The sequence below is a fragment of the Zootoca vivipara genome, chromosome 4 (genome assembly GCF_965207765.1).
Source record: "Zootoca vivipara chromosome 4, rZooViv2.hap1.1, whole genome shotgun sequence".
In the NCBI taxonomy this organism is placed as follows: domain Eukaryota; kingdom Metazoa; phylum Chordata; class Lepidosauria; order Squamata; family Lacertidae; genus Zootoca; species Zootoca vivipara.
Genome location: NC_142587.1, coordinates 68,983,074 through 69,005,902, shown reverse-complemented (window position 1 = coordinate 69,005,902; position 22,829 = coordinate 68,983,074). Strand labels below are relative to the sequence as shown.

General features: G+C 39.3%; 1 protein-coding gene across 9 annotated transcripts in view; it reads left to right on the top strand.

Annotated features, from left to right (window-relative positions):
* ALCAM (activated leukocyte cell adhesion molecule) overlaps positions 1-22,829 on the top strand; it is a 141,116-nt gene that overhangs the window by 104,245 nt on the left and 14,042 nt on the right. For 2 of the 9 annotated variants that reach the window (XM_035116768.3, XM_035116766.3), the window contains exons 5-14: positions 1,281-1,368; positions 1,888-2,067; positions 3,254-3,381; positions 4,204-4,333; positions 8,740-8,852; positions 9,894-10,029; positions 10,387-10,514; positions 13,601-13,733; positions 16,025-16,063; positions 19,864-19,981. In XM_035116768.3, the coding sequence (XP_034972659.2) occupies positions 1,281-1,368; positions 1,888-2,067; positions 3,254-3,381; positions 4,204-4,333; positions 8,740-8,852; positions 9,894-10,029; positions 10,387-10,514; positions 13,601-13,733; positions 16,025-16,063; positions 19,864-19,981 (1,193 nt within the window). Of the gene's footprint in view, positions 1-1,280; positions 1,369-1,887; positions 2,068-3,253; positions 3,382-4,203; positions 4,334-8,739; positions 8,853-9,893; positions 10,030-10,386; positions 10,519-13,600; positions 13,734-16,024; positions 16,064-19,863; positions 19,982-22,829 lie in introns of all 9 variants that reach the window. The other 7 variants (XM_088668127.1, XM_088668125.1, XM_035116770.3 and 4 more) reach the window with 4 other exon arrangements.

The window sequence follows — 22,829 nt, the reverse complement described above, 5'->3', positions numbered from 1 at the left end:
TTTTTCCCGTAGACACTGCCAATAAAAAGCAGGTGAAAGCTCAGCAAATGCAGACATACAGCTTTTTTGGGTTGTCTTGTTTGTTTTTGTGATTGTACAATCAATACAAATCTGACTGGCTACTAACTTAATCACTACTTAACACACTCCCCAAAGAAAATCCAGATAGATCAGACTCTAGCTGGACAAGTCTGCCATTAAAGTCTGCCATATAGAAGCTAAGAGTGTGTGTTTTCCCACCCTGATTGTTATCTCTTATTGTGTAAGTTGCTTTTTGAGGAAGGTTGTTTTGGATGTTCAGCACACCTTACACCTATAAGCCCTGAAGAGACTCAAATAATGCTGTTCAGATACCTGCTTTTTCCAGATGCAGCCACACTAAGAGCATCAATGAGGGCGACTACCATAAAAGCCCATTTGTTTTGTTAATTCCCAGTGATTTCCCCTCACTTTTGATTTAGGCCCAAGCAACATGGGGCAGGACCATCTTTCTTATATCAGCAGGAAAGGAGTGGTGAATCTTTCCACCTCCTGTGTCTTACCTCTGAGCATTTGGTTGCTCTAGTCACTTTTCTAATACTAGAAGTGAGCTGGGAATCGGGGTGGGGAAGTGGGTGGAGCAACAGACAGGTAAAGCAAAGAAGAAGGGGCGGATTGGTGCTTCTTATAGATCCTTCTACAGTTAGAATAAGACTTCTTGGGGAGATACATGGAGGGAACATAAGTCCCTTGATATTTCATCCATCTGTACGATAATATTAAACCAGTTGTCAGGTAAGTTGCCCTCTATAGACAAGCAGCTTCTTGGAAGAGGAGGAGGGGGAGGGGGAGGAGGAGGAGGAGTGTGAAATGATGGCCTCAAGAGGGATTTATCTGTGCTAGCCCCTAAATTGTGGGAGTATCTTTCCACAGAGGTGCATCTTCTAAGCAATCTTCATGATACAGCTTTTGCTGTATACTGAAGACAGAGCTCTTTACCCTCGCCTTTGATAGTTAAGGTATTTTGTTTTGAGGCGCCAAACTCTCTTGCTGAATTTATATTGTTCAGTTATATTTTCATCATATTTATGTGTTTTATAGTTAATGTTTTTATTTGCTTTTATAATTGTATGTTTTATTGTTGTAACCCATTCTGGATGGGTAAGAAATACTACTACTACTACAATAACAATGCAGAGAACAAATTTAATTCCTTGGATATGTTGGGTCCAATGGCTATAAATGTAGCTATAAATGAAGACGAAACTGTAATAATTTGAACATTACTTTGCATTTTTAAGCTTGGGGAATGTATCTCTCAAGATGGTTATCCAAAGGGAAACCTTACGTGGTTCAAGAATGGAGTTGTTTTGCAGCCCACTGAAGAGGGTAAGTTTTAGAATTTAGTGTGAATTCTTCTGGTTTGCATTTCTTCACAAATTGGTATTAGCTCATATCATTTTAGCAGGTCATTTAGACAATTCACAATTAGACTGCATTTATCCATCTTTATCAAAAATGTTGTACTTAGTACTTTGACTTGATGTTGTGATTTGATATACACATGTCTCCCTCCACCCCCACAGTAACTCGACCCAGAAAATGTTTTTTTTTTAATGTAATCAGTGTACAAAATATTGTTTTGATAATGTCATACCTGGAAGTTTTTGATCCCAATAATGTGTAACAGCTTTACCTTAATCCTAAATATATAGGATTAGGTTGTACACACTGTCTGCCTACTTTCTTATTTCTTTCTGCAGTCTCTGCCCAAAAGTGTCAGTTCATTTTTAAGAGTATCTGTGACTATCACATCATATATTTAAAAATATTAGGACAGGCTGGAAAAAAACAACAACAATCAACAGTTGTTCAAGTTAGTGAAAATCATACATTTTCTTTCAAAAGCTGTTATAAATGAACAAACAAAAGTGAATCAAACAACTGGACTCTACACCGTGATATCTTCTTTGGAATATAAGCCAACAAAGGATGATACAAATGCACAGTTTACCTGTTCGGTGACGTATTTTGGACCAACAGGACAAGAAACAATACGGTCAGAATCAGTAGCCTTCGACATTCACTGTAAGTTCATAAATACCTGCCTCTATACCATTAAAAGACCATCTGTTTGCTTTGAGGGATCCTCCTAGTATTGTTTTGTGGTGGCTGTTGCTTTTAGGATTGGTTCTCCCTAGCATATAGGCTTGCAGTTTTCGCTGGATTAACAAATTAGAGGTCAGGAACTGACAGGAAGGATGCGAACAAATAGGTTGCCCTATAGTTATTTAGGGAAGGCGTCACTGCAGAAGGGTGTCTTGAGGATAGGTTGGACTTGTTGAGGCTGTTTCAGGGACATGGAGCAATGTGGAAGAAGGTTCCAAGATAGGAGGGAATAGTTGAAAAGGGAAGTGTAGTAAGGAGTTTGACATTGCCTATTGCAGCAAAATTCCATTTTCAAATGTACTCAGACATAAATATTTTGTTGCTAATGGCCTTCCCCAAACTAGCATTTCTACTGCAGCTTGAATGCCTATTCTTTTCTCTTGTTCAAGCTCCTGAGGCACCTGTTGCACAACCAGCAATGAGAAAATATTATCCCATGTCCACATGATTCCAATACTTAAAAAAACCACATTTTGTTTTGCTTTGTTTCTAGAAATTGAGTGGTTCCATTGCACTATTCCCACAACCCCAAACCCAAATGACCACCAGCAGTGTCACCACCTATTCACTTGCAGGGGCATTTTCTGCCCTGCTATGATTACTGGCTAAATTGTCATTACTAGCTACTATTGCATTCCATTTGGTACTTGGCAAAAACTTGAACTATATTCCAGCAGCATTACCAGCGTGGCTCCAATAGTCACACATATTTTGGATGTGACTGTTGTAAGCAACTATCGAACGGTATTCTATAATTAATAACACCCCTGGCCTGGGTCACACATTTCCTGGAGAAAGAGTCACAGGTTACAATTCTGCAATGAAACAACTCATTTCAGCAATGCCCATTGACTCACAAAACACAGGCATGGTTTGTCTTTACCTGCTTGGAGAGTAGAAGGCTTTAGTTCTTGCCAGGGCGACTGTGTGCTGGGATCATGCAATAGGCTTTTCATTAACTTTTTTATGCATGTAGCTCTTGAAACAGAAAGGGGTCTGGAAGCCTTTTCATTATTGTGATACTTAATGTTGTTAAACACTTTAAGTATATGGAAGAGACTGAGGGTTTTTTAATATATAAAAACTGAAACATCTGTCTTTTTAGATCCTACAGAGAAGGTTAGAATTCAAGTACTTACAGAAAGAAATACCATTAAAGAAGGTGATAATATCACCCTAAAATGTTCAGGAAATGGTAATCCTCCACCTCAGGAATTTTTCTTCTACATTCCTGTAAGTATTGCCTACCTGCCATGATTTGGGTGGTGAGGCAGGGAGGGGGTGCTATGGATTCGTGTTACATACAAAATGGGCCTATAATAAACACTACTCTGAAGAAACATTTATAATTTGCCAATCTAGGTGTAGCAGTTTTCGACTTATTGCATTTTCTATGTACATTTTCCTAAAATGACATTGTTTTAAGACTATGCATGTTAAAGATTTTGGGTATTCAAACAGCAGGTAGCTGAAATTATTTGTAGTGAGGTTTTTTCCATTTACAAAACATTTATTTCGTCAAAACCTTTATTTTCAAGCTAGCTCTCAAATTCTTGTTCATTTTCAACCATTCTGAAATTGTGCAGCAGTGAATATATTCTGTGATATCACACATCTAGCAACGCTAATATAAAATCTAATGCAGTGGTACCTCAGGTTAAGAACTTAATTCGTTCTGGAGGTCTGTTCTTAACCTGAAACTGTTCTTAACCTGAGGTGCCACTTTTCATCCTGAAGCAAAGTTCTTAACCCGAGGTACTATTTCTGGGTTAGCGGAGTCTGTAACCTGAAGCATCTGTAACCCAAGGTACCACTGTACAGTGTCTGGGTGTGGACATTTACATATTTTATCTGGTGAAAATCCAGATAATTACACTACTTATCAAATTATAAAATTGATCACTAAAAACTGGCCATGATAGTTTGTACACTTCATTGACAGAGAAGTGAAGTCTGCCATACTACTATAGTCTTGCCGCAATAAAAGTAGCTGCAGAAAATAGAAACATGATTTTCCTTCATTAGTAAATTTCTCTATTAAACTTTCTCTAAAAGGGGGAACCAGACCCTATAAGAAGTTCAAGTCTTTACGTATTGACTGATGTTAGAAGAAATGCAACAGGGGAATATAGATGTTCACTGACTGATGAGAGTTTGATGGATTCCACTATAATTACAGTACATTGTAAGTAGTTTTGTCTTTGTTTTCCTTTTAAAAGTGCATGTTATTTCATAACAGATGTCCTTTCTTAGCATGTTCCATGCCCAATCTAAGTGTTTTTATAGGGGTCAGGTCAAGGAAACTCAATGGCTTTTTTTGGACATCATGCTAAACCATGGTTTAATGAGACATGAACGAGCATAGCCTTTTCTTGGCTTATGCGTCGTCGTCCCCCTCCTGCTCCCACACAGTCAGGAGAAGTTTGGAAGCTTTGACTTCTACACCCAGAACTGCAGGTAATGTTAACTATGATTAGTTTAAAGAAGTCAGCTTCAGAAACCATGGTTTGAAATGAGCTTGTTAATGCTAACCACAGTTTGTCAGTCTTGATAACACACACACACACACAAAATGCAATTAAGTAAAAGCAGAAGCAAAAGCTTCTAAACTTTGCCATATGGAGGGAACTTGAGAGTCCAGGAGGCAGCTGGGATCAAATAATAGCTTAGCTTGATTTAGAATGCAATCTTCATGTGCTAACTTAAGTTTTTTAAAGCTTGGATGTGCAACTCAGGCTGGTGATTTAATTATATACACATATCATACCTTCTTGCTTCTAGTGATGTGCTATGTGCTTTTCTATGATTCACTGGTGTTTCATTTTAAAACTTCATGCAGTTTATTTTCATTTCTTTCTATTGGGATTTTACAGATCTGATAATAATAATAAAAACTGGATAAAGGGGAACAAATGTATTATTCAACAGCTACAATGTGGTCTTTCAACTACCGGATTTTAGGAATGTTTTTGCTGAATATAAAATGCCCAGCATTTTATAACCAGGAAATCTTCTTTTACATCTTTTAAAGTTATTGATTTAATAATAAAATTCAGACTTGAATGTTGTCTTCAATCCTCTTGCTGTTTCCTACCTGAGAAACTGTTACTGCAAATGATTATCCATCTTGCAAGATGCATGGCTAGAGACACCACTGTATGGGGTAATCCTCAAGCTAATCATCTTCCTGACATTTTAAGATTTCCAAATGGAAGGGGCATTGCTATGGAGGCACTTGCAAACAAGTGTAACCCCACTTTCCCCTACCATATTTATAGTCTGACCTACAAGAGAACGTCCATCCAATATGATTTATGGCAACAAAATACAAAAAGGAGAACTCAGCAATACAAAACTAATGTATAATGTAACAATATAAAGAAGTGTAGGCATTTCACACATTTATTTAAATAATGCTTAATTCATATTGGTTTAGCAAGATGAAGGATCCAGTTTTTGCATTGTCGCTTTCTTACTTTGCATGCGCACTGCAACAGAGATTGATTATTTGCTAGCACTAAATTAAAATTTGACTTGTTTTAAATACAGCAGCTACAGGCAACCTGTAGAATGGATTATTATTATTAGAATGGATTTCTAATAATCCATTAACATAGCAATCGTACAGGTTGTTTCTTTAAATAAATAAAAAAACCATAATCGTTTGTAATTTTTCGAACATTCCTTTTTCTCTTCATACAACATCAAAGGCAAGTTTTATCATACAAACCTTTAGATTAAAGGATCACCAATGCAAAATATATTTACAGAATTGATTGGAAAAGGGGTGCAGCATAGATAGAAGGAATATCAAGGCCCCCCTGCACATGATCTCTAAGTGTTTCTCAGAGCTGTAGACTCTCCCTGCATAAAAAGCTTCTTAAGCAGTTGCATACAGTGGCAAAGTCATGCATAGCATGTAATTAGAAGTTTCCAAAGCAACCATCGAAACAGCAATGGAATGATAAAATTTGGGATTCTGCTTGGCAGATGCAGCAGGGACGAATACTTTAAAACAAAATGGGATTGTGGCACTATGTTTTCTATTTATGTCCCATGTGGAAGCTCCTACAGCTTCTGATCAAATCCAGTCAAGTACAAATCCCTCTATTTTTTTCTAATTGTGATATATACCAGTATGTTGTGTTACATATAGATTTAAAATGTGCTATATAGCGCTATGTCCCTTATTAAATATTAGGTATCTATTTTTCATTAGCTAGTAGACTTTTTCTTAGTCTATTTCACTCATCCCACATGCATATCCATGGAATTATTATTATTATTATTATTATTATTATTATTATTATTATTATTCAGGGTTGTTGCCAATGAGTTTCTTTTATTCCTTTAGTAAACTTGTTATATTGAAATATAGGGTGTTCTTTTTGTTGCCTGTATTTTAAACTTTTGTTTCAATATAAAATAATATTAGATGGCAATAACTTTAATTAAACATCATATCTATATTTTCACCAAGTTGGCATAAACCATCACCAAATTTCACTGCGTAGAAGAGCAGATCAAGGATGATGGCATTGGCCAAGTGGGGGCTCAGCTTAATCATGAAAGATCCATGTGGTGGCCTGGCTGGTGATGCAAGGATTAGTCCGTGAAGTTTCAATCTTTCCTAGATGTAGGCCAATAATTTAATGAGTTCCTGTTTCATCTCATGTGTGTGACAAAATTTTAATGTGGGTCATCTTTTCTGGGCACTCAATCTGAGGTTTTAGCCTGCTTCAGATAAATGAGGAAACATAGAAAGAAAATTACCTTGGGATGAGGACAGTCTTTTTCTTAGCTTTCCTAAGCACATAGTGCTTAGAGGAAATTTGGGAAACTTAAAAGAGCAAGCTCAGTCTTTGACTCAAGATAAAGAAGTAGTAGTCATAGGGATATGTTGTCCTGTGTTTTATGGCTTTGATTCAGGGATCACATTGGGGGGAGGTGTGGGGAGAAGCAGGATGGGACTTGACAGCAGTTGCTAGAGTGTTTGTATATGCTTATGGGTCTGCTAGGTAAGCAGCTGCAGAGGCAGATAAGATAAGCATTCCTAGGTCCACTGACAGTAAAGAAATGAGGCCTGTATCAGTCATGTTGCAGGTATTACTAGCTATAAATAAGGACAGTTACCGTAGCAGAGTATAGGTTTGCGTTCTCTCTTGCACCCTCTGGCTCTGTGCTTCCTTTGACACTGTTCCTAATGGAGTTCGTAAATGAAAAATGTAGATGATGTCACTTTCCTGTTGAGAGACTTGAGCTCTTGCTACTCTCACTGGTGAAGATACAGGAAGAGGAGTTTGCAAGCTTAAGGAACATGAAGCACTTTAGTACTGACAATGTAATAAAGCTAGAGAACTTTGGTCTGCCTAACCAGATACGTTGAATTTTTTTTTGGTGGTTATCAAAGTTGTACGGGTCTAGTGGAATGAGAGAAGGTGACCAGAGGCTGTGGAAGGCGCTTTATCTGTTTCCATAGCTTTTAAGTAATTACTAGTGCTAAACTAAAATATGGAAATATGTCTCACTTCAACTGGAGTTCACTTCAAATAGTGGCAAAGTGATCTAGCAAATTTTCTGGGGGTTATAACTTTTTCAGTGAAGTTGTTGAGGTTCCGGAATGTCCCCTGAAAGCAAAACCAGTAGAGGAGGAAGCTGTTTATAAATGCCTTTTGTTCCCCCACCACCACCCTCATTTTCATCGTTCCGAGCACAGTTCAAAGTGTTGGTGCTGACCTTTAAAGCCCTAAATGGCCTTGGCCCAGTATACCTGAAGGAGTGTCTCCACCCCCATCGTTCAGCCAAGACACTGAGGTCCAGCGCAAAAGGCTTTCTGGCAGTTCCCTCATGCAAGAAGTGAGGTTACAGGGAACCAGGCGGAGGGCCTTCTCAGTAGTTGTGCCCGCCCTGTGGAATGCTGTCCCATAAGATGTCAAGGAAATAAACAACTATCTGACTTTTATAAGACATCTGAAGGAAGCCCTATTTAGGGAAGTTTTTAATGTTTGATGCTTTATTGTATTTTTAATATTTTGTTGGAAGCTGCCCAGAGCAGCTGGGGAAACCCAGCCAGATAGGCAGGGTATAAATAAATGTTGTTGTTGTTATATACATCCCATAGTAAGGAAATGCTACACACATCTCAAAACAAAACCTGTCATCCTTCTGACCATTATACAAGATTATTTTTATATTTTAAGATTGCTATTCAGGTTTCACCTTCGCCACTAACAGAAACACTCACATCTAACAAAAACATTCACACACAAATACCCTCCTTGTACGCCTCCCACCATCTACCCACTTCACATAGTTTTCTTTATTCGCAAATGCCTTTTGTTTGTCAAGTGATACACCCAGGAAAATGTGGTGTTTCACTTTCTGCAACCTAATAATTACATAGATGTGCAAATATTTTGCTTCCTTCTTTTGGAGATTATTTTCTGTCCTATTGTATGAGGGAATTGACTGAGACTTTGAGAAAATGCAGTTTAACTGGAATTAGCTGACAGCCCCCCCCCTTTTCTGTAAGCTCACTAAATGAGCCATATTTATGAGACTTTTATCTGACAATGCTTTCTCCCCCAATAGATCTGGATTTGTCACTTACTCCCAGTGGAGAAGTTATTAAGCAGATTGGAGAAGCACTGCCTGTATCCTGCACAATCTCTTCCAGTAGAAATGCCACCGTATTCTGGATGAAGGTATATATTGTTAATAACCCTGCTATTGTCAACCTGCTCATGCCAGCTGCTAACTCTTTAGATCTCATCTGGCTTTAAAGAACAATAAGCAGCATTCTACCCGGAACTTCAAAAGGAGGCTTTCATCTACATACAAATTAAATTAAATCACACTTCAATATCAATATAATTAAATATTATTTTGAATATGTTAAGATGTAGTACACTATCAGGTCTTTAAGGAATAGGAGATGTGGAAGCTTGTTCAAATCTGATCACCTTTTTTTTGTAAAATTAGGTAATTATATATTTGTAATGGCTTCCAGAAACACACAGGAATAAATAGCCTTGCTCAAAAGTATGAGTGAGTTGGATACTTGTAGTTCTGCCTACTTTTGCTGCAGTAAAAGATAGTAGCAATTCTATCTGCATGCTTTGCATGCAGAATGCTCCATGTTCAATTTCCAACATCTCCAGGGCTGGGGAAGAGCTCTGTCTGAACACCTGGAAAACTACTGCCAACTTAGTACTGAGCTAGAGAGACCAGTGGTCTGACGCTGTATAAGGTAGCTTTCTATGTTTCCCCTCACATATTTGCTCTTTGGGAACATCAGGGTACAAAAGACCTACAGATTGTGGTGAATAGCAGGGATGGAGAACATGTGTTCTCCAAGAAGTTGTTAGACCACAAGTTCTAGCATCCCTGACTACTGGCCATGCAGGCTGAGATTGATGGGGGTGTTGTTGTTCGGTGGCACCTGGAGAACCACAGGTCCCCTCATTCCAGCTCTATAGAGTCAGGGCAAGCCAGCAGTAGTTGAGGGTGAGAGAAGGCAAGAAAGGCTGTCAATATCAGGAGAATGCATGTGCCTCGCAAAGAAGCGATCTTCGCACCAGGGCGCCCGATATGCTTAAGACGGCCCTGCTGAAAGTACTCAAACCGAAGCGTACTTAAACCGAGGTATGACCGAGGTACAGTGCATGAAAAAAAACTGTTAGGCACCTTGTCCAAAGGTGTGCATGTCTTCAATTTTCACTGCTTAGCTTTTTCCTTTTTATCAGGACAATACAAGAATGAAAGCAAGTCCATCGTTTTCAAGTTTACAGTACCAAGATGCAGGAAATTACATCTGCGAAACTACTTTACAGGAAGTTGAAGGGTTAAACAAAAGGCAAATTCTTACGTTGATAGTGGAAGGTATGTGAGGCTTACTCTTTATCTTAGAATGTTGACTACCGTATAATTTTCATGTTGATTCATCACTTTGAAATGCCCTCCCAGAAAAACAGCACTCAAGTCTGACCCTGAAAATTTTTAAAAGATAAAAAAGTGTGTGATATGTTTGCCTGGTTTTTTTTTTAAAAAAAAAATTGTACAGTTTTCAAACTTTTGGTCTTTCTTGGTTTAAATATGATGGTTTAAGTGAATTATTTTAGACCTTGTTTTATTTTTAAATTGTATTACAATTTGATTATTGTTTTTGAATCCCTTGGGAATTTAGTAGGAAGAACAAATGGAACATTAATTCGAGAAATTATCCATTTTGTTTTTAAGGAAAGCCACAGATCAAAATGACAAAGAGAACTAGCACAGATGGATCATATAAAATGATAGCCTGCCATGTGGAAGGGTTTCCCAAACCAGCAGTACAATGGACTAGCAGTGGAGGTGTCATAAATAAAGCAAGTAATTTTCTCATTACTTCTTGCATATTCCTTTCAGTTATAGCAAAAGACAAATATTAGAGGCATGCAAACATACCTAAATCCATTCCAATATTACTTTACACTTCCATCTTGTGTATTCCATTCCTTTGTAATTGATTTATTTTGCATATGTCTGTGTTCCAGTTTACCATCCGCTGATGAGGAAATATACATATTTTAATGTGTATTTTTATGTAGCACACAGTAGAAACACACGTTTCAGCTACCAACAGATATTTACAAATCAATTATAATAGCCAATCACAAAACTATCAACAGCTGCATTTCCAAATGTTTCTACTCAGAAGTAAATCCCATGGGATTAGGATTACAGCCGCCCTCACTGCCTTGATTTCAGGCATTGGCAGTGACGACAGTTCAGTTATATTAAGACAGGCATAGGCAAAATTGGCCCTCCAGATGTTTTGGGACTACAACTCCCATCATCCCTAGCTAACAGGACCAGTGGTCAGGGATGATGAGGGTTGTAGTCCCAAAACATCTGGAGGGCCAAGTTTGCCTATGCCTGTATTAAGACAAGAAAACTTCAGGTAAGAGTTGGAAGGGAAATAATTTAACATTTAATTATGCTTTTAAAATGAAGATGTAGGATGGTTGAAACCAGTCGGCCAAATCTAGGTGGTTCTTCTCACTTTGCTAAGGAAGCTAAAAAAAATCCAAACGAAACAAAATATACCACTTCTTTCCAATGAAAAGAATAATGCATTCCATTGCTTTTTTAAAAAATTCAGAGTGGGAAGCAGTTTAAGGCTGAAATCCTAACACCACTTTCTTGCAAGTAAACATTATTGACTTATGATGTCTGGTTAGGATTGCAGTTATAATGCGTACAGGCTGCCTTTGGCAATGGACACCTATTCAGAAACAAAGAAGAGGCATATATCAGTAAATATATAAATAATTTATATTAATTAGCAATTTATGTATTTATATATGTTTCATGGGTGGTATTAATCTAGGTTTTACTCAGAGTCAATCAATTAAAATTAATGAGCATTACTTAGTTAGGTCCATTAACTTCTTTGGGTCTTCTCTAAGAAAAACTCGGTTGAATACCACCTTAAAATGTACATGGGTTTTTTTGTTTTTTAAAAAACAGTTCACTGCAAATAAGTGTTTGAGGGTGAACCAAGTGTTTGTTTGAACTCTGGGTGGGAATGCAGAAGCTGAAAGGAAGGGTGTGCCAGAAGGAAAATGAATTGATACTGATACATAGATGTAGATATATATTTCTATCTTTGTATTAATGTAACATTTTTATGCAAAACTATGCATTTTTGTAATGTTTTGTGTAAGTTGTTGTTGGTTCAGTTTTTTGCACAATGCTTATTAATATTGTGTATACAGTGGTACCTCGGTTTACAAACACAATTGGTTCCGGAGTCTGTACTACTAAACCTGATGCGTACTTAACCTGAAGCGAACTTTCCCATTGAAAGTAATGGAAAGTGGATTAATCCGTTCCAGACGGGTCCGCTGAGTACTTAAACTGAAAATACTCAAACCGAGGTGTACTTAAACCAAGGTATGACTGTATATTAAACAGTATAGAAATTAAATAACCAAATAATCAAACTAACTAAGGCAGATAGCTTTCACAGTACAGTGGTACCTCTGGTTACGAACTTAATTCGTTCTGGGGGTCCGTTCTTAGCCTGGAAGCATCTTAACCTGAGGTAACACTTTAGCTAATGGGGCCTCCCACTGCCGTCACGCCGCCACCGTGCGATTTCTTAACCTGAGGTAATACTTCTGGGTTAGCGGAGTCTGTAAGCCAAAGTGTTTGTAACCCAAGGTACCACTGTACAAGTCCATGCCACAACAGGAGTCAAACAGGCGGACAGGAAAGAAAATCTCTTGATAGCTCATTTTTGACAGATTCCTCCCATATCTGTGAGAAAGAAACTACAGTTCCCACAATTCTTTTAGTAAAGTCATGTACTTTAAATATATGGTGTAGATCTGCCCTTAGTATGCATTGAAGTGTACCTAGCAGTAAGCCCACTGAAATGAACAGGATTTACCTCTGAGTAGATATGTATATGGTTGTGCAGTTGCACTGACTCTTAATTAATACGAAACCACTTTACATATAGGTACCCTGGTTTAGTTGAGTTAACAAATTGAGCTGCTAGTAACCTTTGTTATACATAGGCAACTGATTGTAAGCAACCAAATACAGAATCAGGCAGTTTTGTGACATATTATTATTATAATTTTGCATGTGGAATGTGAATGAATGAATGAATATGTATTATTACGGCCAAACAGCCAGCATACTAAAACCAGAATTTCTGCACAGTTCTTTACAAAAATGATCAGAGTGGAATTTAACAATCAATATACTAATTAAATAGACTTAAAATGTGTATCCAAGGAGGTAAGAACTCCTCTTAAGAATTTAAAGGATAAGAAAATTTAACTATAAGCTGTAACGATTTATGGCTGTTTCTGCAGCTGTGTAATCTTTTGCTTTCTTTGACTTATGCCTATTGCTTAAATCTAGCTACATTTCTAGTGACATATGGATTCCAGTCAGACAGGAGGTAATTTAACTAATATTCCTCCGTCCTCCCTGGTACTTTTCGTACAAGCGGGGTTATATGAGAGGCTCTGAGATCTGTATAAAATCTACAATGGAATAGAACATGGCCCACTGTTTCAATCTGACCACTCTTACTTGAGCAGAAACACTTGCCATGAGGAATCTTTCTATATCTGCCTTCCAATAGTGCAGAAAGTAGAATGTTCTACAGTGATTGGGAGAAAATGTGTTGGGGGAAGGCAGATACAGTATTAAGTTTTAATTCAGAGTTTAAGTTGAGTGTAATTCTAGAAATTTTTGAAAGAAACCTAACTCCCATGATAAACAGTGCTACCATTTGTGTGTGTATACAAACGTACACACACGCAGAGTACTTAATTTAGATATTTAAGCAAAGCTACTAATGTAGCTTTACACACACACACACACACACACACGTATACGGAGTCTTTGTTCTTTCCACAAACTTTCAAAATATTCTTTTTTCCCCTTCCAGACAGAGGAGACTAAATATGTAAATGGAAAGTTTACTAGTAAAATCAAAATTGCTCCTGAAGAGAATGTTACACTGACGTGTATTGCGGAAAATCAGCTGGAAAGAACTGTGACCTCTTTGAACGTATCTGCTAGTAAGTACTTTTATTTTATTTAAAAAGATTTAAAATGGCAAGAGCAGGACTGATGGCTCTTTCATCTTTTCATCTACTTTCACATAAAATATCCATCACTGTCCTCACTCTCTCGTGTGTGGCTCTGTGGTGAAATGTTGTTTACAAGTTGCTTCATTGTCCTCACATAGACAAGGAGAAGGGGAAAGCGTACACTTTGCAACTCATTTCTCAGAACTGGGTTGCCATGGTAAATTTCTGACACTTGTTTCTTTTTCGAGAAGATGCCCAGAAATGCAAAATGAGTTTGGCTACACTAATACACTTCTAGCTGATAAGTCTCCATGCCACAGAAGCCCATCATAAATCAGGCTTTTGTTAACTATTAGTTTTTCATGCACAGCCTGCTTCATTCTGTTCTGTCATTGGTTTCTTTTTTTGGTTTTTTGGTTTTGAAAGCTTTTCAAAATTATCCGAGATGTCACCACTACCTTCTGTGCAAGACCAAATAAGTGTTCTAATTAAATTCATCAGCTTGGACACTTGTTCATTTAGGAACAGCTCAGCCTGCCTATGGCAATCTCTAGGCAGATTTACCTGACATTCTCCTGCTCCCTGGTGTTTCGTAATTTAGATAATGTGACCAGCAAATGACTTCTATGCACGTTTACTCAGCAAAGGGTACCACTGTGAAGGTAATGTATGTAGGGCTACAGCCGTAATCAATTATTAGTTCTAGGTGACGAAGATGTTGCCTCAGCGCTTGAGTCAGAATAAATTATCTTTCCAGCTATACCCTGTAAGCTTCCAGATGACCTCTGTGAAAATATACTGAGGAATCCCAGTTTTAATTTTTAAAATGTATGAATAGCCCTCAGAGTTCAAGATCAGGCAACATCTGTCCCCCTGTATGATCAGTCCACCACCCTTTCATGCAAATAGTCATGCAAGCTTTTCTTTTTTGGTCTGAATAGACCTGGGCAAATGGAAAGCCAATGGTCATTTTAAAGACTCAATTTGGCAGTCACTCTGTATTGAGCTATGACATTCCAGTTGAAAGTATCCTACAACCAATTCACCGGGAATGTGAATTGGTTTAGGGGCTCCCCTCCCCTCATACCTCCATAAGAGGCCGTGCCACTCATGCACTTAAGTTATTTTGAACTGTTCCCCTGTGACACAGAGCTATTGGTATACTAGGCATTTCCGCAATAAAAGTGGAAATCTTCCACCTTAAGCTTCACATGCCACATCCTCAAGTCACTATTCAGTGTCAAATGCATACACCATGCCACATCCATGTGTGAGAGGCCAGCCATGCTATGGTGAATTTCTGTGCTGCTGCTTGCTGCCTTAAAAGAGAAAAAGAAAAAAGCAATCGGTTCACAATACCTTGTGGCCATCAGAGGATAATTAGGTTGCTTGTCACTAACAAAACCAACCACTAGATACCTGTGACTCACAAGCACATTCCATGAGGAAATCGCAGTAGTAATGAATTCTGTCTGGTGAATTATCAAGTTTCCCAGATAAAAAAATCTGGAGTTCTCAAGGCTTTGAAAATATGCAATCCCTTCATCTGAAGTATAAACTGTGAGGGCTGGGCATAACCAATAAGAATGAAATGCACAGTTGCTGCACAATAAACAGGTTGGCTTAGAAGACTAATCCTTAGCTATTCATGAGATAGTGACCATCCTATCATGAAGCCTTGGCTGGGGAGCTTAATTTCCTGAATTTAGAGAGAGTGCCTTGCACTGTCTGTCTCTTCTAGATCTCCCAGCTTTGTAAATTACATCAGTTTCTGGGAGTGCAGTTTTTGCTGTTGAATTTGCAGTAGGACTTGCATGGGCATCTCCTACAAATTGTGATGTGTCCCTTCCTGGCCTGTTTATTGACTCCAGCACACACATTGATCAAGGGATGTTTGGATGAATTCACCCCAGGGTGCTAAAGTTTAATCAACTCTCTGTCTACAGTAATCAAGTGATGAAAAGTCAGCATGCAGTACAGGGGAACACATAAATACTTCTTCTGACTAAGCATTTGTAAGATTAAACTTGTCATTTTGGGAATAAAGCGCTTTCATATGATACATTATAGATATAAAGTAAGGATTGCTGCCTAAAAAAATAAGATTAATCATTTTGTTGTGTGGCTGATGCTGCATTAAGTATGAACACTTCTGGCTCAGCTGAAAAATAGATCATTTTATTCTTAAATAAATATCATAGCAGATTGGAAGCTTTGAAGGTGACTTTCATACATCAGCAGCTTTTTTTAAAAAAACACATTTTTCCCACCCTTTTCAGTAAGTATTCCTGAATCTGACGAACCAGAAGAAAAAAGTGGTAAGTACATAAAAACAGAACACCACTTACTTGGCGCAGTTAGATTTTTAAAATGCTTTATTCACTTTCCTAGCCTACTCCATCCTTAGGAAAGGACAGGCTTCTTCTTCTGAAAATAAAATGTGAAATTTTAAGGCTGCAATCCTAAAATAGAGGGAGCAAATTACAAAGGCAGTTTAACTGGTTTATTGAGTCTCTTGCCTACGTATGTATTCTAGAGCAGTGTTTCCCAACCTTGTGCCTCCAGATGTTTTGTGACTACAATTCCCATCATTCCTGACCACTGGTCTTGCTAGCTAGGGATGATGGGAGTTGTAGTCCAAAAACAGCTGGAGGCACAAGGTTGGGAAACACTGTTCTAGAGACATTTAGTCCCCACCCCACCCCCATTGGAGAGTGCCAGGGACAGAAGTAATATGGATCCCAGCCGCTTTCTGATTGCTCCCTTTCAGCCTTTCTGACATCTGACTTCAGAGAAGCCAATAACATTGGGGATCTCCCTCTCCAAAACTGGAGCTCTGCCTCAGATGTTGCATTTATCCAATATACCCTATGACCTCTAGAATGCTCTCCAGGGGAATTGCACCCTTAACATATATTTTAAAATTCTGAAAGGATAGCTGGACATCCACCAGTTTATAATATTACTGGTCTTGGACTATAAACGAGTGCTAGAAGATATTAAGACTGTCCTACTCAAATCCTTTATTCCAGAATATATAAGCTGATCCCTCATCTAGTTCTGGAGTAAGGAACACAACCACATACTGTATGTAGCATCAGAGCAAAGAGAGAGGGTAGTACTCAGCTTTGTTTTTACTCAAGAGTACACCCATTGAAATTAATGAACATTATAGTACTGGTCCATTGGGCCAGATTCAACTCAATAGTAGAGCTCCTGGGAGCCAGTGAAACAAGTCCTGCTTGTGTGATAGAGCTACATTCTCCTTCCTCATGCCACCCCAATCAGTTGAGGGGTTGGGAGAACCCCAACAACAGTGAAGGGGGGGGGAGAGAGAGAGAAGGGAGATTTCTCCGTTGGGCAAACAGGAATGTTTGCACTGAAGGAGTAATTGTATTACTGCAACATTCAGTTCCACCCATTAATTTCAGTGGGTCTAATCTGAGTGAAACCTAGTTAAATACCACCCAGGGTTAGAAGGAAGTCGAATCCTTATAATTCAGTCTATCTGTGGTAAGAACAATGACAACAACATTGTCAGCAACAACATAGATTTGTCCAGTGATACAAGTTCCTAAAGCCATAGCTCACTAGTGGAGCTTTACCTTTGTATGTAGAAGGTCATATGTTCAGTCCACAGCATATCCAGTGAGGTCTGGAAGAGACTTCTATCTGTTGGCAGTCAGTATAAACAATAATGAGCTAGACACGGACCAATACTCTGAGGCAGGATTTTTATGATCCTAAGTTCCAACATCAAAATTCATTCACTAGAATGAACATTTGGTAATCTCTAGAAGTCTCTAAGGTGCTTCTATTCTAAGGTCTAAGAAATCTGCAGTCTGTAGAACTGTCCAAAGATCGATCTTCTGTGTTCTAGAAGCATTTTTTTCTCTCTATTCAGAACCAAACAGTAGTGGTGCTTCTGAATGATGGCCCTCATCTCCTGACTTCAATAAGTAAAGGCTGTCTTGTATTCCCCAAAATGTACAGCCTGCGCACCCAGCTGAGCATGAGATCTGAATAGCTCAATGTTGAAATGCTGCCTGCGCAGATGAGTACGTCCTGAGAGGAGGGAAAGTGGGACAGCAGAGTGGCAGCAAAAGCACACACACATACATGAAGCACCTCATGCTCACAAAATGCACCTCATAATGCACAAAATGCACAGATACCCTAAACAGAGAGTCAGGAAGTGTCACAGGCACACCCTTGGCCAGAAAGCACCCGCATACAGAATGAGCAAGCATCTGAGACACACAGAGAGAAAGAAAACCCCTCTCCCATCTCGGTTTGCTTTTCTGTGTGGTCTGGGTAAAATTTGCAACCTGTAGAATTCCTCTAGAATTATTTTGCATGGCATTTTCTCAGAACCGCCATCAGATTTAAAGCTGAAATTGACGTATATGGTCTGCACACTAAAAGCCACTGATCCAGTGCTTGCCAACATCGCCAGTGCTTGCCAGCACAGCAGATGGAACCTAAAGCATGGATCCTTCTGGATGCTCAGTATTTTTAGAGAGACACACCCAGGAAATGTATCATACATAACCACTTTGTCCCTTGATGTGTTCTGTGCTTTGATGGTGGGGCGTTTTAGTATCCTGTGTGAGAATCATGATGGTGGGGGCTGTAATTAGATCCATGTTTTTTGTGTCATCGCTGCACTGGTGGGCACTGGATCTGTGATTGAAGCAATCTTTAATTTGATGGCTGTTTGAGAATGGGCATCTCATGTAATAATAACCATAGCTACCAAGTCTCCCACTGAAAAATGCGGGATCAGCAGCGGCGCAGCAGTGGAAGTCGCTTCTGCGCATGTCCGGACATGCATAGAAGCAACCTCCGGTGCCGTCGCTGCCCAATTTCCGGTGCCCAGACATGGGCAGAGCAGCACCGGAAGTCGCTTCTACGCATGTCCGGACATGCGTAGAAGCGACTTCCGGTGCCGCCGCTGCCCAATTTCCGGTGCCCAGACATGGGCAGAGCGGCACCCAAAATGGAGCCTCTCTGACAGGTAGGAAATCTGGGGCATTTCCAGGATTTTATTCTATTTGAGATCACAGCGGCAAACGGATTAAAATCCGAGGGTTTCCCGCGAAAAACGGGAGACTTAGCAGCTATGATAATAACCATGCAAGTTATTGATTGTCCATTTCTGATTGATTCTGGGCACAGCAGCCATTTCATGATAGGTGTTTCCACCCACAGCAAGTATTTTATAATGGCACTTTCCCTTAATTCTGAATGTGCCCAAAAGCCTAAGAGTAGAACTCTCTGACACAGACACTTCCAGACTGCAAAAAAGAAGGGGGGAAAGGCGAGGGAGGAGAATATTCAGATCAAACAAGTTTTCATGTGCTCCCGTTCACATCTCAGTTTTTGCAGAATGCTTATTTACTTTTGATCCATTCCATCAGGCTCTCCCTTAACTGTCACCTAGCAGCAGTCATTCCATCGTGCCATAGTAGAGGGAGAAACTACACTGCATGGCTTCTCCATTGGCTCAACTGAGAGACTAGTCACATTCAGCTCCTCCTCTCCTTGAACTCATTCCATTCCAGCTTCTTGCTTCTAGAACTCTCTAACAATGAACTAGTAGTGCCTGAGTTTGGTTTTTTCCTACCCCCTCCCCAATCCCTTTTCCTATTCTGTCATGACCCCCTTATTGTTGATATTTATAACCTGCTCTGGCAGTCCCTTTTCAGCTAAGAGCAGAGTAAAAATGCTTTAAATAAGTTAAGTCTCTCCATATTTGCCAAACACTGGCAAATCGGGAAAGAGAGGATTCTGGATTTTTTTTATTTAAAAAAAATTGCTTCTAAACCACAGGTCTTTTTACAGTTAGTAGACTGCAGTTATCTATAAAAGCTTTATGAAACTTTAGGAGTGGTCCCTGAAATAAAATGGGGCTATAGGACCTTTGTGGAGCAAATGGGTTAAGGATTGCAGCCAGTTAAATCACTGTCAGTACCATAAAATGTGCATGCTATCATGATGCTCTTTTTCGATCAACTTTTCTAGTTTAGAAACACTTTGGGATATGTATAATCTGTAGTCAGTTTTCCATACTTTGTTTGATCAAACACTCCATCATCGTTTTCTTCTTTTGTTTTAGATGATAATAGGGAAAATGTTAATGACCAGGCAAAGCTAATAGTGGGAATCGTGGTTGGTCTTCTTCTAGCAGCTCTGATTGCTGGTGTTGCTTACTGGCTATACATGAAGAAATCAAAGTAAGACTTTGCTGATAAAATTCTTTTAACATTTTATATTTTATAAAAGATACACTCTCTTTGCCAAATTTACTTTATACAGCATTCAGAAAACATAGTTAGGAGTGTGGATGTGATCACCCAATCCATGGCCTTCTGTACGTTCATTTATTTTAAACATTTTGATACAGCCCTTCATCAGAATTGATCGCATGGTGGTTGGCAAGGTGAACAGAATACAAATACACTTAAAAAAAAAAAGACAAGGATGAGTCAGCAGTAAAAAGAACTTTAGGTGCCTGTGTGGATTTTGACTGCTGCCTAAAAGAATACAACATGGCTTCCAATACAACATGGCTTCCAAGCAAGCGTCCTGAGGAAAGCACATTCTAAAGCCAGGCTGCCACAGAGCTGACAATTCCCTCTCTCTCGTTGCCACCCCTTTTACTTCTGACAGGGGAGAAATGTGGAAGGGCATCAGCAGATGACCTAAAGGCATGGGCAAGTTGTTATGGGACTTGGTTCTCACGTACCTGGGTCCCAAGCCATTTAAAGCTAAGGTGCAGATTGAACACTCATGTAGGATAAATAGGTACACTTGGAGACTGGGGTAGAGATTAAACCATCTGCCTGCCTCTCATGAGCCCAGTGCCCAAGGCAATGACAGGGAACATCTCTGACAATTCTCCACACTGGCTGGAGCTGCTGGAAGTTGCAGTTCAACCACATTTAGCAGGCCACAAGTCCCCCGCCTCTGACCTAAGGTGGCGGACAGGTTGTGTCCCCACTCCTCTATATCCCAGACATAGAATTCAACCGGTGCTCTTGAAACCAAGCCAACTCCTACTGTTTACATAAATCCCAATTTTTCATCTGCATAGCTTTTCCCATTGTTATGTTTATTTGTTATGCTGGAGGAAGGGGAGATGCTGAAAACTAGCTTTTGTACATATCAATAAATATGAAACAAAACTGTCACTTTTATAAATATAGCTTTAGACATTTTCACTCAGACTCCTTGATAGGGATGTAGGGCAAGCATGCTAGTCATGAACTATACAAAAATGAGAATGAGAGCTTAGTCCACTACATTATATGCATGAATACAGTCGTCCCTTGATAGCCTGTAACATTACATGATGACTGAGGATAGTAAGCAGAATGTTTTTAAATGACTGTTAAGATGGATTTAGAATAGATAACCTCATTGGTCATGTAAGGATTGCAGTTATTCCATGATAGTCTGAGCATTTGAAGCTTTCATCACACAATGGCATGCATCACATCTCATAAGACTAATAGTTGTCCATGGAACTTCACATTAGCTTTAATCAATCACAATGTAAATGGGTGGTTATTTGGTTGCTTAATCTAGCCTTAGTTGAGCCTTAGTGCACATGAGCTTACTAGAGGCACGAACCTTACAGCAAATTAAGCTTGCCTCTCATGTAATTCTAAGAAGGAATGAGCAGGTGTGGGGTAGGAGGTGGTTGCTTGTTCAGATACTTTCTCCATAGGTAAATGCTATATTAAAAACAATACAGTATCAGGTAATATAATGTGGTACAATTAATATCATGGAAGTTGTGTTTTCAGTGTATGAGAACTGTTGTTAGGAGCTTTGTATATAATGCATCAAGATAAGCTCTCAAAGCAATGTCAGTAGAATATGTTTCAACTATTTACTTATTTCAAAACTAAGTCCTCTTCTACAAGTTCAGTTTTGATAATATGAATGGTTCTCACTCACTGCAAGTGAACAATTACTTCTTAAAACATCCTAACTAGGGTGATCTTCTAGTTAAGCTTGGGTTTTGGGTTTTTTAGAGAAAAAAGTGTTTGTCATCAGTGAGAAAAGGACACATGGACTCTCTCTTACATAAAAAAATAAAATAAAAAAAATGTCCAGTAGCACCTTAGAGACCAACTAAATTTGTTCTGGGTATAAGCTTTCTTGTGCTTATACCCAGAACAAACTTAGTTAGTCTTTAAGTTGCTACTGGACAGTTTTTTTATTTATTTCGACTGCGTCAGACCAACATGGCTACCTGCCTGAATTTCTCTTACATGCTGTTGAAATGGGGTCTAGTAATTTAAATTCAACAATGACTCACCTTGCTTTTGGGTACTCCCACTGTGGTCTAAACCACTGAGCCTCTTGGGCTTGCCGATTGGTAGGTCAGCAGTTCGAATCCGTGCTACAGGGTGAGCTCCTGTTGCTCTGTCCAAGCTTCTGCCAACCTAGTAGTTAGAAAGCATAGCAGTGCAAGTAGATAAATAGTTACTGCTGAGGCGGGAAGCTAAATGGCGTTTCCATGCACTCTGGCACTCATCACGGTCCTCTGTGCGCCAGTAGTGAATTAATCATGCTGGCCTCATGACCCAGAAAGCTGTCTGTGGACAAACCCTGGCTCCCTCGGCCTGAAAGCAAGATGAGCGCCACACCCCATAGTCGCCTCTGACTGGACTTAACCATTCAGGGGTCCTTTACCTTTTACCTTTCCAGGAATATGGCTTGGAGGGGCATTGGGCGTTTGGAGTCTTCCCACAGCAACTACCTTTCTGAAGGCTACTTTCTACAGTTGTTTACCATGGGTTCTGTAATGGGTGGACTGCACCCAATATGGAGTCTTGGTTTGGCCTGAATCTCCTGCCGCTTCCACCACTGTCGTGCTTCTGAATCTAGCTGCTGCAAAACCACAGGTTTTATTCATCCTATCCAATTGCCTGAATTCCTCCATTGTTGGAGCATGAGTGAGACTAGCCCTTTCCCAAGCACAAATATGGGTAGAATAGCTAGCGCTGTGCCTCTTCTTTATGCATTGATTTATGCTTTAGAGCTACATTTACATAAGTACATGCACTACTC